Below are 14,490 nucleotides of genomic sequence, written 5' to 3'. Positions count from 1 at the left end.
GGAGCACCTCAGTATAGAAATAAACTACAGTATGTGTAAAAAAACATTAAATATAATGTTCATTTTATTTATACACCACTTGGGTTAAAATGCCCTATCACAAAAAAACATACAAGCAAAGCAACATTTGGAAGGGCCCCTCAGATAAATAAATATATCATGTCCCTATAGGTGATTAGTTCCCTATGGGGAAAATTGCCATGTCATTGTTTTAATAGCTACAGTTATTGTTGTAAAGTTATTACTTGGTGAAGTCTTGTGTTGTGCAATATCCTTATGCACCTTTAAGGAATAGTTCCCAGGACTTCTGGCAAATACTAAAGTAAAGTCAGTTTGCATAGTGTGTTGTTAAATAAGTGTCTCCTTTATGTTTGGAAAATTTCTCAATGTTTGTATCAATATTGCTACCTACTGGTCAGTAACTCTTGTACTCCTATTTATCAAAGGTCTTGTTTTAGAGGTTTTTGAAACCATGACTAAACTCACTTTCTCTAAAACTACGAATGTCATGACATTTATTAAAAGATCTGAACAAAAATGTAGAAATGGAAAACAATGCACTAAAAAATGAGAATACCTCAAAAAACTCTAAACATGGGAGTTTTTTGGACAATTCCTAGACAGAAGTCATACACATAAACATGAATAAAGCTAAGAACAACTGAAGTGTGACCATTTTAATGGTAATGCCAGGTGTGTGTTAAATTGGGACTATTTGCTGTAACATGGAAGCAAGGCAATATTAAGGTAAACATATGGCTGAAAAGACATGAAGAGAAGATGTTTTCCTTTCTTTAGTGTTTCATTTTTTCAGCAACCTCACCCATAAGTAGATGGGGCTAAGGGGCATTGTTTTTAGAAGTCTGCCCACTGAAATTTTCAAAGAACTGTACCATTTGCTACAAAGTTCAGTTTGTAAAGGTAAGATGATATTGTTCTTCAGATTTAAAAAAAGTTTTTATCACACATTAACAGTTGGTTTCCGGGCCCATGACCCCTAGCTGAGTTGAAGAATAATCTGCATTGATACTCTTTATTTTACTATTCAAAGTGAAGTGGGGGAAGTGATTATATACAGAGCTTCCTGGTAATAAAAGGACCCCCTGGACCTGAGCAATATTTAATTAACCCGCAATAGTAATATGGGGATTTATTAGATGTCCTTTTCTATCACATATGAAAAGATCACTTATATTTTATCAGTTTACTAATATAATACGGGTATGGGATCAATTATCAGGAAACCTGTTATCTAGAAAGCTCTGCATAAGGGGAGGACCATCTCCCATAGATTCCATTTTAATCAAATAATAAAAAAAAGTATTTCCTTTTTCTGTTATAAAAAAAAACAGTAGCTTCTATTTGATCACAAAAAATTAACCCTTATTGGAGGTAAAACAACCCTATTGGGTTTAATTAAGATGTAAATAATTTTTTAAGATATGGAGATTTAAATTATGGAAAGATCCCTTATCCAGAAAACCCCTGGCCCCAAGCATTCTGGATAACAGGTCCCATACTTGTTGATATTTTATGTCTTTAATTAGTTTTTTTTCTACAGGAGTGAGACGAACTTCAGTAAGTCTACTTGTAATGTCATTAGTCTTGGGGTGGGAAGGGGAAGGATAACAATGTTTACTCACTTCTTTATTATTAGTATTGTATACAATTCTAGACTTTATACATTGTAGGTAAAAATTCACAATGGAAAGGACCAGAGATAATGGGCAGCACATTTTAAACTTATAAATATACACCTTTCAATAAAAACAAAGAGACTAAAAAATGTCTGGTATAAAACATATGCATATAGTCTGATTGTTAGCTTAGCAAACAATATAAACAAAATAAATCAATTAAAATGTAATTAAATGTAAATGTTTTGAAATCACAGATACTTAAATGGTCAGTAATTTCAATATTTATTGCAAGGAGCAAAATGTTTGGCAACTCTCACTCAGCTGAGCATTAGAGAAAACAAATTGGCAGCCTATTGCTTAGTACTGGTTAAAATCCAAACTCTCTATGTCCAAACTGATTTGGATGCTAAAATCAGAACATTTGTATAGCTGGCTCACAAGAAAAAAGCCATAACAATTTAGATGAGGGACTAAATAATCTGTAAATGGCATGTGGAATAACAGAACCCTGCTAAGTACAGGGTCAACACTATGTTCTTCAAGGTTATATATCATTTTAAATGTACTTTGTCTTAAATGATACTGTCAAGTTTGTGAGCTTTGTAAGGTTTCTATCACTCACAATTCAAATGTTTTCTAATTTATAAAAAAACTTGAATATAAAAATTTTGAATCAGTGAATTTGGTGAAAAACCTGAATACTCGAATTAATTGTGTTTTCCGCAGAAAAAAAAACTCGAATTGCTCGAATGAATTGAGTTTTCAAGTGAAACCCACTGCAAAGACACAGAACATCGTGGAGGCTATAAACATCTTCAAATAGTTCAAGGGACCTCTGTCATTGACTTCTACATGACCTCAACAGGTTTTATAGTCCAAAAAATGATTTCTCTATATTCATGCTGTTAAAAAAGTTAATTTATTGTATCACATAAAAATACATATTAAATCAATATCCCCACATGGAGCGTTTCATGTTTACCCAGAACTTAATCATAGGCAATTCCAAAAGATAAAATGCCTCTCCTTGTATATATACATTTTCAAATATACCCTCCCATCAGAAAAAAACCAATCATAGTTGAGTAAGGTCATTATTGCATTGGCGCCTCGTTAAGGTATTCCAGACCCACCCACATGACTATAAAATCACTCAATCTATCTGGTTCTAAAAGATCCATGTTCAGGGGTAAATCTAAGACAGTGTAAAAGCGTTATAAATACCATCAATACATATTGAGTACAAATTGTTTTCATGTAAATTATATAAAGCTAGTCACATCAAATGTAAAATTCATCCCTAAAGGTAGCTGTGTCTCTAAATAAGAGTTTGCATAACATAGTTAAAGTATTATTTTCTCTGATACCTGTTTTTACCTGTTCAATCGCTTGAGCTGAAAAATATTTCAAATCCCTATTATTACATTTCCTAAAGTGTCTGGTGACATTGGTTTTATTACAATACTTTGTGTTGTGATCTGATTTATATGTTCCCTGATACGTTCTTTCAAAGACTGCATGGAGCAACCCACATGTTGTTCCACTTTTTCCAGGTTATTAAATAGATTATTCCTATGCTGTTGCAATTAATAAATTGTTTAATGCGATACGTTTTATTCGTAACTGTAGATTTAAATGAGAGATTTGCAAAAATTTACAGGTAATGCATCGGAGCCTGTATTTCAGCATCTATAACAACCTTTAAAATTTAAAAAGTGGGCCTGTGTTTAACTGCTTTACTAGTAGACTAGGTGACAATAGATCTTCCAAGGTATATGCTCGCCTCACTATACTCCTCACCCCTTGATTTCGGGTTCCAAAGAAATTCGCATCTGTTTATAGAATAGGGAGAATTTATTGTCTACTGTATCTCCTGATTAGTGAGGGGCGAATTTATTCGTCAGGCGCGAATTCGCGGTGAATTCCCGCGATTAAAAAAATTTGCGAAACCGCAGCGAAAATTTGCCAGCAAAAATTCGGCGGCGTCACAAAAAAAATTGGAAACGCCCCAAATTCGCCCAACACTACTCATGATAAAGGACACCCTATCATTAAATTGTCTATTTTGTTCCAAAAAAAGTAAAAAAAAATCCCAATCTGCATTTGCTGCTCCAAAAAAAGCCATTTTGATGTTAATTTTATCATAGCTTCTCTCCCTAAACCGATTACTCATATCTCCTGCTAATCTATAAAATTCTTTATCTGTGGAGCAGTTTCTTTGCAATCTAAGGAACTGTACCACTGGTATTCTACCTATCAGGTTCTTAGGAAGACATGAGCAAGCATGCAGCAGGGTGTTTCCACTGCATGGCTTTCTTTACATTGTGGAATTAACTTTATTTCTCATAGACATTAATCTCACATCCAGAAATGCAATCTCTGTCTTTGAGAACCTGTCTGTAAACCTTAAATTCAGGGCATTATCATTAATTATTTGAACAAAATCATTGAATTGTTTATTGCTACCTTCCCATACACATAGCAGATTTCAATATAGCGAATATAATATAATATTATATATAATTTCAAATGTTTTTTCCATTCTGCAGAGATGTGGGTCTCCTCCCACCAACCCATACTAAGGTTGGCAAAGGTGTGAGCAAACCTCACTCCCACTGCAGTCCCACATCTCTGCGGGTAGAATTGCGGATCAAGAATTAAATAGTTTTGTTCTATTTTATAGCCAAGAGGAGAAATTCTAAACCTTTTTTATGTGGTATTGAGGAGTACAGCGAGGTCCCATCTAGCTTGGCTTGTAATCCTTTGCCAGGCAACATTCTTAACTTTCAAATGTAGATTTGCAGTATCTCTCACATAGCTGCTCAATCTTTGGACCAAAGGCTGTAGATGGGCACTCGTTAAGTGACCCCATACCCTAAAAAGTCGAAATAAATGGGAAATAAGAAAATCTCTTTCTAAAATGCTAATTAAGCCCTTTTGCAAAGCTACATAAACCAATGTCCCCAGTTCACCAAAGAAATATTTAGTAGTATTTCTATTTAACTCAACAGGTTTTAGCTGGAGTTCTTTTGAATTCAAGCCATGTCCAGTTTCGGGGTATAATAAATCTCAAAAAAATCTATTTTTTTTTAACTCAATAATTTGAGTTTTGACTGAAAACTACCCTAGAAAAACTTGAGTTTTGCAGGAAAACGCAACCTTTGATAAATCTGCCCCCTACTGTTTAAATTTGGGTTCATAAGTAAGAGCAAAATGCCAAATGTCCTTTATATTTCCTTTACTTATTCCATCATCACATACAGATGCAGCCACTTTGGTTTGTCTGTTTGACACAGAATAACTAAACACAGATATCCCATTTATCTCATTTAACACAGAAAACTGCGTCACAACATCCCATCTAATTAAGGCATTCACCATTGTTCACAATGGTGCTTTGGTATGCTAATGGAAAGGTTAAATGCATTAAATGAGTTAAGATGACTTTAGATAACGCAGTTTCTTCAATTAACCATGAGTCATGACGCATTTATCTCACAAATCCAAGTGGCTTCATGTGTATGGGAGACTTCAAGAATAAGTATATAGAAATATATTGTTTTTATTTAATCTATGCACTCTTGTATATACTTAAATGTACTTACATTGCTGTGAGGATTGTATCTGTGTATGCGTATATACTGTATGTTTGTGAGTGTGTGTGCTTTCATTAATTACTACTATAGTACAGATGAAGCCACTTGGATTTGTGAGTTAAATGCGTCATGACTCAGAGTTAATTGAAGAAACTGTGTTATCTAAAGTTATCTTAACTCATTTAATGCATTTAACCTTTTCATTAGCATACCAAAGCACCATTGTTCACAATGGTGAATGCTTTAATTTAGTTATTCTGTGTCAAACAGACAAACCAAAGTGGCTGCATCTGCACTACTACTATATACTATTACTATAGAATATTGTGGCTAAATCCATTAAAATGTAATTATTCTATTCATATATAAACCTAATGTTTTGAGATCACAGATACTTAAATAGTCAGTAATTTTATGCACTCTTACATACACTTAAATATACTTACATTGCTGTGAGGAAAGTGTCTGTGTATGCATATAAATGTGTGTGTGCTTTCATTAATTCCTATGGCATATCATGACTAAAGGGTCATTTAAACCAAATTAATTAGCCTTCATGAGATTATTAATACTTTTACCATGCATTTTGTTCAGAATGGAAGTTTTATGCAATGGAAATGTTATTGCAATCTGATGGTATAATGTATACGGCAGTAAAAATGTAGTACATTCATAAATCTGTAACAAACCTCTTACAATCCCTAATGTGCAGATCTTCTTAATTATATATGTGTGCTGACAGGCATGGGATTAGCCTGTCAGTGCACGCAGAGCAGATTTTGGTGTGAAAACAATCAAGTATGCATTTTTGCACTGTAATCCACTGTGTGTATGCACACTGGTTGGCTGATACTTTGCTCGTCAATGCACATACATTCAGGGAGCAGAACGAAGATGATCTATATGCCAGTTGAGAAATAACCCATCTGCCATGAGCAGTTTAAAATGAGCACCTAGTAAACCATAAACGGATAGAATAGAAGGTCAAATACATTGATTAAACTGGATTCATCTGTAGTAGGAATGTCTGTAATTCATGTTTTAAATCTATGCAGTGGTGGGAAAAACAGTGGATATGATGTCATGTTAATCATTGGAAACAGGTAACTATTAATTAACATATCACAGTGAGTCTGGATCATTTCCTATGGATATGAAGCCTTTCTAAAAGTGAAGAGAAAAGGCTTCTGATGGAGCCAAAACAATAGTCTTATACTGTTCAATTTACTTGACATTTTTAAGTCCTGTGAGTGCTGATCCTTTTGGAATGGATGGAATGATTCACTGATCATGCACCCAGTCATATGAACACTTTATACAAGAGTGCTGGCCTTCCTGGTGGTATATATATATATATATATATATATATATAGATATAGATAGATAGATAGATAGATAGATATGCACACACAAAAGTTAAAGATGGGGACTCCATAAGAACAGGAGCTTTGACTGTACTAGGAATGGCAGGCTGGAAAGTAGAGGGTAATGGGGATTGGTAGGTGTGGGTTTGTTGGTATAGGGGATTGGTAGGTGAGGGTTTGAATCACACCTAAAGTGAGGTCAGAATAGGAAAGATATTATTAGGACAAAAGGAAGAGGAGGTCTATTTACCTTTCAAGAGCATGGAACATTGTCACACGCTCCCTCCCCTGAAATACTATGGGGTGGAAGGTGGGTTGGGATAATAGTTTTGCAGTCACAACTTGCAAAGGAATGCTTGCTAGGGGGTGGGGGCTAGGCCCCAGTGTTTGGCACATGTGTGTAAAAGGTGGATGGCAATGTCTTGGCACAGGGTCCCAGGAGAGTGGACTTTGCTTGCTTCTTCTTGCCCATCCAACGCTGCTGTGGAAGGCGGCCAACGTGGTAGACAGCCATTGTTGGTCTGTTCTCTTAATGGGCAAGCAGTCAGTTGAGGGGCATAACTTGAAATAATGTTTCATGTTAGTGGTTTTATAGTATTGCACTTTAATTTACTGTTCTATATGGGGGTTTAGTACCCAGTAAAATGTTACAGGGAGCTGGAAATATATGGGAGTTGAGTTGGGAGTTCAGCTAGATTGATGTTACACAGTCAGCTGGAAGGCAATATCACCCCAACTGAAAGTGAAATAAATGTACACAATTCATTTGTTTATGTTTTTCTGGACATTCTGAAAATACTAGGTAATAAGACCTAGGAATTACAAAGGCTAACTTGATTACAAAGACTAATCAGCAGTGGTGGAGTCTGCTGCCGTTTACTACCTAACATGAGATAGGCCTTACAAGTTACAACATTCTGTTTTCAGGTTGGAATGTACTGTATGTATGAATGGAATATGGAATCGACCCATATGTATTTGAATTACAACCCATAAATAAGTCTCCAGGTTCGAGCATTTCGGTTTGAGCATTTGGTTCCTAAACTTACACATGATTTCTGCACCAGCACAACTCAGCTTGATGCAATTTTTTTTCCCCTAACAAAAAATATATAGCTCTGCTTTTGGTTTCGAGAACTGAATGCTCAAGCCCTAAGGTTTGAGCATTAATAAACCAGGCCTTAAATGTTACTGTATAATGGTCTATATCTTTTAGTATGTACATTTCACAAAATTGGGAAATTCATAAAAAATATACTTAAACAAAAGAACACAGCAAGATACAGCAGGTTTTTCGTTCAGCTAATTGGTGTAATGTAATACATAACATAATTAATACATAAATAACTGTTGGCTGCCTTATAATGGTGTTTTTCTTGGACAATTCATTTTATCAGTATTTGCTTAAATAAATGTCAGCTAGCTTCATCTGTTCAAACAATAATACGGTTATAATGGTTCTAACCAAATCAAAACCTACATTCAATATAGTATATTAAATTATTCATATAGGTATATATATATAAGATCTCATAACTTGAATAGTTTTACAATCTCACTCTTTTTCTTGCCCCTCTATGCCTGTTTTTCATTGAGTGTTGTATTGTCTTTTCAAAATCTTAAACAAATACGTAAATGCAGATTAATAATATAAAAGGCTACTTACAAACTGAATTTTTGTGATTACTCTCTTTGCTTGGTAACATCTTCACCCCTCTGGATTTTAACTCAATAGCCTTTTTTACTAGAATGAGACAGAAAAAGTTAAATTAAATACTTCTGAATTGTAAAAAAAAAATGTATTAACACAAACCTACCCAGAAAGTTTATTCTTTGCTCCAGAGAAGACAGTTGGTTAACAAATAAACTTTATATCAAATGAACAAGTGTAATGCTTATTTACAGGACCGAAAAAACTTTTTTTGTCATACTATATATTCTAGCAAAATGAATTAGCAAAACTACACATATAAGTGCAGTATAAATGACACAATTGCCTTTAAAGGGATACTGTCATGGGAAAGTTAATAGTGCTGCTCCAGCAGAATTCTGCACTGAAATCCATTTCTCAAAAGAGCAAACAGATTTTTTTATATTCAATTTTGAAATCTGACATGGGGCTAAACATATTGTCGATTTCCCAGCTGCCCCAAGTCATGGTGACTTTTGCTCTGATAAACTTCAGTCACTCTTTACTGCTGTACTGCAAGTTGGAGTGATATCACCCCCTCCCTCTCCCCCCCCAGCAGCCAAACAAAAGAACAATGGGAAGGTAACCAGATAACAGCTCCCTAACACAAGATAACAGCTGCCTGGTAGATCTAAGAACAACCGTGTTACCCACTTTTGTTACCTCATTTCTAGTGATGGGCGAATTTATTCACAGCGAATTTGTGCGATTCACCGCCAGCACGATTCATTGCTGGCAAAAATTCTCCGGCGTAAAACAAAATGGACGTTGGCGTTTGTTTTTTGGACGCTGGTACATTTTCGCCTGCAAATATTCGCGCCCATTTTGCAAATTTAAAAACGAGATGCCAGTGCCGTTTTGCAAACTTTTCTCCATTTTGCGGGAAATTCGCTCATTTTCGGCGAAACCGCGCAAATTCGCCCATCACTACTCATTTCTAGTAAGTATTATTCTTGCAGAGTTCCTTTGGCCGAATGTAGCATCAAACTGAAGAATTCACACAATTTTTCTGTTCATTCACAGAAATGTTATTCATATTTTTATTGGAGAGAGACAAATTACCAAATATCATGCAGTCTCATGAACTGCCAACACTTTGTAAACCACATGGAAATCAAAAGTCATCTGTAATAATGTTTTGACACCTTTACAAGTCTCAAATGGAACCCAGTTTCATTGCTGATAAAGTAAAGTTACACATTTTATTACATTAAAATGTATGTTCTTTTCCTCTGAGGAGTTCTGGACAAAAGAATATTTCCTTAGGGGGCTCATTATGTGATTTTGATTCATCCTTCATGCTTTTCTGCCTTTCAGGATTTGCATTCATGTTTTTTAAGTAAAGCAAGGCATGTGCTATTAAGCGTAAATACTAATATGAGTTAAAGATATACAATGCAATATTAATGTCAAAATATGCTACCCTCAATGGAAATTCTTTTTTTTTTTAATTCTTTTGTCACAAGTATATTCTTTATAAGTGGTAGTGCACACAATACATGTAGAAATGAAAATGCAAACAATTGTATACTGGTATATCCTGTATATATAATAACAATCAAGTTACTCTTCAGTATCTCACTCTTCGCAACCTGTCACTCTTCATGCTCTTGAGGTCTAATACATCTTTTAGGAGGGTTCCCATTCTTAACAGATGTTTTAGAGCTAACTCAAATAACCAACTCCAGCGCAAGCAAAAGGTATTAAAATAACAGACCCTGCATATGGAGAAACAGGATTTCCATCTGAGCCAGTTATTTTCAAAGAGTGAGCACCTAGGCAAAGAGTGCAACCACCCCAAAGGATTTATTAGACCTAACCGTCAATCAAAAACTAAATTCCCCTACTACATGAAGAGAGACCATTTGTTCAGAGGCAAAGAGTAAAGAGTAACTTGATTATTTAAAAAATGGTACTGAATGTAGATATGTCCATAGATATAATTTAGGTAGAAACTGGGTCTGGTGATCATGCTTATTCAGATAAGTTGTTTCTATCTTGAGACTGGTATTACTGGAGTGCCCTTATCATAAAAGGCAGAAAGTTTCAGAGGAGATTGTTTTCTTGCATTTTTCACAATATTGTGTTTGTATAATGGTAAAACTGCAAATATATTACTGAAATACAACTAGCTTAGCTAGAATCACAACTAAACACCCAAATTCCAGTTTTTGTTTTTTTAATGCCACTTTAGGCATTTAATGATTAGGTAAGATAAGAAATGGGGTCACCAAATAAACAAATCAGATATCTTGTTTGCAGAACAGAGTGGACTTCTAAGCAGCCTAAGCATAAGGTAGCATAAATGGGGAACTGTATACAAGATACAGTATACAGACAATCAAGGATGTGATTGGACAATGTGGCTTAACTATCTTAAAAAGAATCTTCTCCAATTTAGGTGTTTTCCACAGTAGACTCTATTCAAACATAGAATGTTTCCTAACTATGCAAGACAGTCAAGCACAGCTACTTATGATCACTTACAAAGACAGACATAATATGTCACGTTAAAGAACATTCCAACAATACCTGTATCAAGTGGAAAAAACAGTATAGGAATGCAAAATTATATACTCCATTCCATTTATATTAAGTATTTTATAGCTGTGCTTCTCTTTTCCATGACACTTTATTTTTTGTTCTTATAATACTTACTGTGAAAATGTAAATTCCTGAAAAAGATATTTGATCTAAATGCATGTAAAAATGAATGTTTTAAGTACTGCAAATAATGTACCCTAATACTGTTCCTACTGCTATAAGATACTTTTTGGTTTCTACAAAAAGTACCGGTAATATCAAATTAAAATGCAGATGAGGGTGTATTTGAGTTTGCCTTGTTATCTGTTCTATGCAAAGGTACTGCTTGTCAATTCCACGCCATAGTTGATTTGTAAATATAATACAGTACATTCCTTTTTCTCTGTGATTGGAATGTACTTGAATTACTACTTTGTCTATTGATGTTATCTACTGCCTGTAGCTACAGTTTCTTTTGGCAGCAACTCATCCTTTTTCAATCATGTAAATCCTTAATTATTTGCATTCCTGTTGTGCAGTGTTAGACTTATTTTTCTTAGTTATAGAATGTTTCTTAGCCAAAGTAGTAAGGAAAAGAAAGGGCCCCTGGATGAATTTTGTATTTTCTAACTTTCATCCAAACTTTTCTTGAAGCTATTACACAATTTGACATTTTTTGCTTGTAAAAAATCCTTTCCACATCTTAAGATGAAATCTCCTTTTTTCTAATCTGAAAGGATGCCCTTGTGAAAATCCAGAATGCATAACCTTACATTTATTAACATTGAATCTCATCTGCCATTTAGCCTTCGAGACTGCCAGTTTGTGCAGAGTACCCTGCAAGGGTTCTACACCCAGATAGGCCTGTATAGTTTTGTGACATCAGTAAAACACAACAACATTGTTTACTTTGCCTTCCAAAAGTCATCAATAAACAAACTGAATAAAATTTGACCCAATACATCGCTGCAACATATTTTCATGCTGTCATGCAAATGTGACATTATGCTAACTGTTACTTAACATTATGCTAAGTGAGAAGAACTATTTTATTTTACCTTGGAATTGTGCATTGAATCCTTTCCGTCTGTGATTACTGTCAGATGTAAAGTGAAGACGAAGCCAGTTTTTATTGCTTATGACTGGTGAGGGCAAATTCATTCCAGTTAACCTAAAAAATAAATACATCATAGTTTCAGGCAATGCATTTAAAGACAAATGGGAGTTGTAGAATAAAAAGTGCTATACAGATGAAGCCACTTGGATTTGTGAGTTAAATGCGTCATGACTCAGAGTTAATTGAAGAAACTGTGTTATCTAAAGTTATCTTAACTCATTTAATGCATTTAACCTTTTCATTAGCATACCAAAGCACCATTGTTCACAATGGTGAATGCTTTAATTAGATGGGATGTTATGTCACAGTTTTCTGTGTTAAATGAGATAAATGGGATATCTGTGTTTAGTTATTCTGTGTCAAACAGACAAACCAAAGTGGCTGCATCTGTATATGGATGCACCAAATCCAGAATATGATTTTAAGGATTTATAATTATCTGAATAATAGCTCATTATCTAATAACAGTGAATGAGAACCCTTAGGGGCACATTTACTAAGGGTCGAATATCGAGGGTTAATTAACCCTCGATATTCGACCCTCGAAGTAACTGCAAATACTTCGATCGAATGATTAAATCCTTCGAATCGAAGGATTTTAATCCATCGATCTAAGTATTTTCCTTCGATCAAAAAAAGCTTAGAAACCTTATGGAGAAGGTCCCCCTAGGCCAACATTGAAGCTCGGTAGGTTTAAAGTGGCGAAGTAGGTAGACAAAGTTTTTTTTAAAGAGACAGTACTTTGACTATCGAATTGTCGAATAGTCGAACGATTTTTAGTTTGAATCGTTCGAATCGAAGTCAAAGTTGTAGTCGAAGGTCGTAGTAGCCTATTCGATGGTTGAAGTACCCAAAAAAACCTTTGAATTTTTAAGTTTTTTTTACTTCGAATCCTTCACTTGAGCTTAGTAAATGTGCCCCTTAAAGTCATGTACATCAATTTTTTGTGCAGAGGTGATTTTTTTTAAACTTTGTTAGGTTTTGGATTCAGTTTGGAATTCAGTTAAATCTTTTATGGAGGATTTCATATTTGGCCAAATTGAATATGTATTGTTTTGATGCATCCCTAACAGCAATGAAATATTTGCTTTCATCATCAGTGCCAAGTGGTGATTGGTTATTGGAACAGGCTATTCCATTATAGTATGTAAATATACCCAACCACTCTAGAGGGAATATTATCTAACAGAGGTTTTTAAATGTCAAATATCTTATGTCCATACCCATGAATGTAATTTTTAAGACTTAAAAAATATTCAAAGCACATTGTTAATAATATAATGATGATTTGATGTTTGCAAACTAATTTGAGATATTACTTCCAGTGACTGATAATCTACAATCTGATCTATTATTTCTTACCAGTTTAACAGTTATATATTTTTTCCTTTCCATACCTCAAGTATTCAATGAAAACAGTGTGCTGCAGATTTATATTTCCTACCAAAGGTAGGTTTTTGATGCAGTCATTACTTATTCAGTGCTTGAGTAGTCTAGTTTCAGAAATCTTAAAATATAAAGTAATAAATATTTATTCATGTATTTCACCTTATTTGAATGTAATATCCCATAGCAGTTTTTTTTATAATTTGTTTCATTGTGCTATTGAATCATTTATATTTTCATCCATTGTACATGCAAATCTGTTGTTATACTAACTACTTCAATTCTAGGACCTACTGAAAAGACACTATAAAGGTTATTTGAGCCATTTGTAAAGTTATACTATATTTTACAAGTACACACATACACATAGAAATTTCCACTTTTCTGACCAATCAGATTCTGTTAGATTAAACATTCATTAAACACTCCCTCATTATGTAGAAAAGGTGCATAAACACTATGCGAACTGGCAAAAATAAACAAAAATATATAAATATAAACAAGTATAAGTCCCAGAATCACTTCACAATGGAATAAAGTCAGGGGGTAGTTGCATTACACTGTATTGAGCCTATGCAATGTTGACAAATGATTTATCAGAGTATCATGGATGCTTTTCAATCTATGTAATCAAGTATGTCCACAGATAAACACATTTATATTTATTTTTGGAAATTCAGATGGTATTTATCTATTATAAGCCCAAACAAATGAGCACATGTCAAAAAGGTGGTATATATGCCCTTTAAGTGTATCATTTGTGCAAAGGTAAGGGTTATGAATGGAGATTAATTATAAAATGGAAAGCTTTTAGTTAAAGAGACACCAAAAAGGTAAATGTGCTATTTATTTTATACAAGAGGACCAGGGCCGCCATCTGAAACTTTTGGGCCCATAACTTATATATTATATTTGGGGCCCCCCTTAAACACAAGCGAACAGTACAAAGATTTTTGCCCACCCTACCTTGTGTGTGATAATAAAATGATCAATTAGCATGTAAAGCAGGTTATTCAAGGACAAAAGTGTAGTGTGGACCCACCAATCATTGCAACGAAAAACAGGGGTGCAACTAAAGAGAAAACAGACTCTTTAACTGCTGGGGGGCCCAGGAATGATGTGGACCCAGTGGGACTGAAAAGTAGCTGCAATATACTGTAACAATTTCTTGTTC

The 14,490-nt window shown here is 34.4% G+C and overlaps 1 protein-coding gene across 1 annotated transcript in view; it reads right to left on the bottom strand.

Annotated features, from left to right (window-relative positions):
• LOC108716186 (CUB and sushi domain-containing protein 1-like) overlaps positions 1 to 14,490 on the bottom strand; it is an 882,106-nt gene that overhangs the window by 340,481 nt on the left and 527,135 nt on the right. The window contains exons 6-7 of the mRNA XM_041563770.1: positions 11,872 to 11,984; positions 8,267 to 8,344 (exon numbers count right to left, since the gene is read on the bottom strand). Coding sequence (XP_041419704.1) covers positions 8,267 to 8,344; positions 11,872 to 11,984 — 191 coding nt within the window. The remainder of the gene's footprint in view (positions 1 to 8,266; positions 8,345 to 11,871; positions 11,985 to 14,490) is intronic.

This window comes from Xenopus laevis, chromosome 5L (genome assembly GCF_017654675.1).
Source record: "Xenopus laevis strain J_2021 chromosome 5L, Xenopus_laevis_v10.1, whole genome shotgun sequence".
NCBI classification, from domain to species: Eukaryota; Metazoa; Chordata; class Amphibia; order Anura; family Pipidae; genus Xenopus; species Xenopus laevis.
The sequence above is the reverse complement of the archived record's forward strand: the minus strand, read 5'-3'. Positions and strand labels throughout refer to the sequence as shown.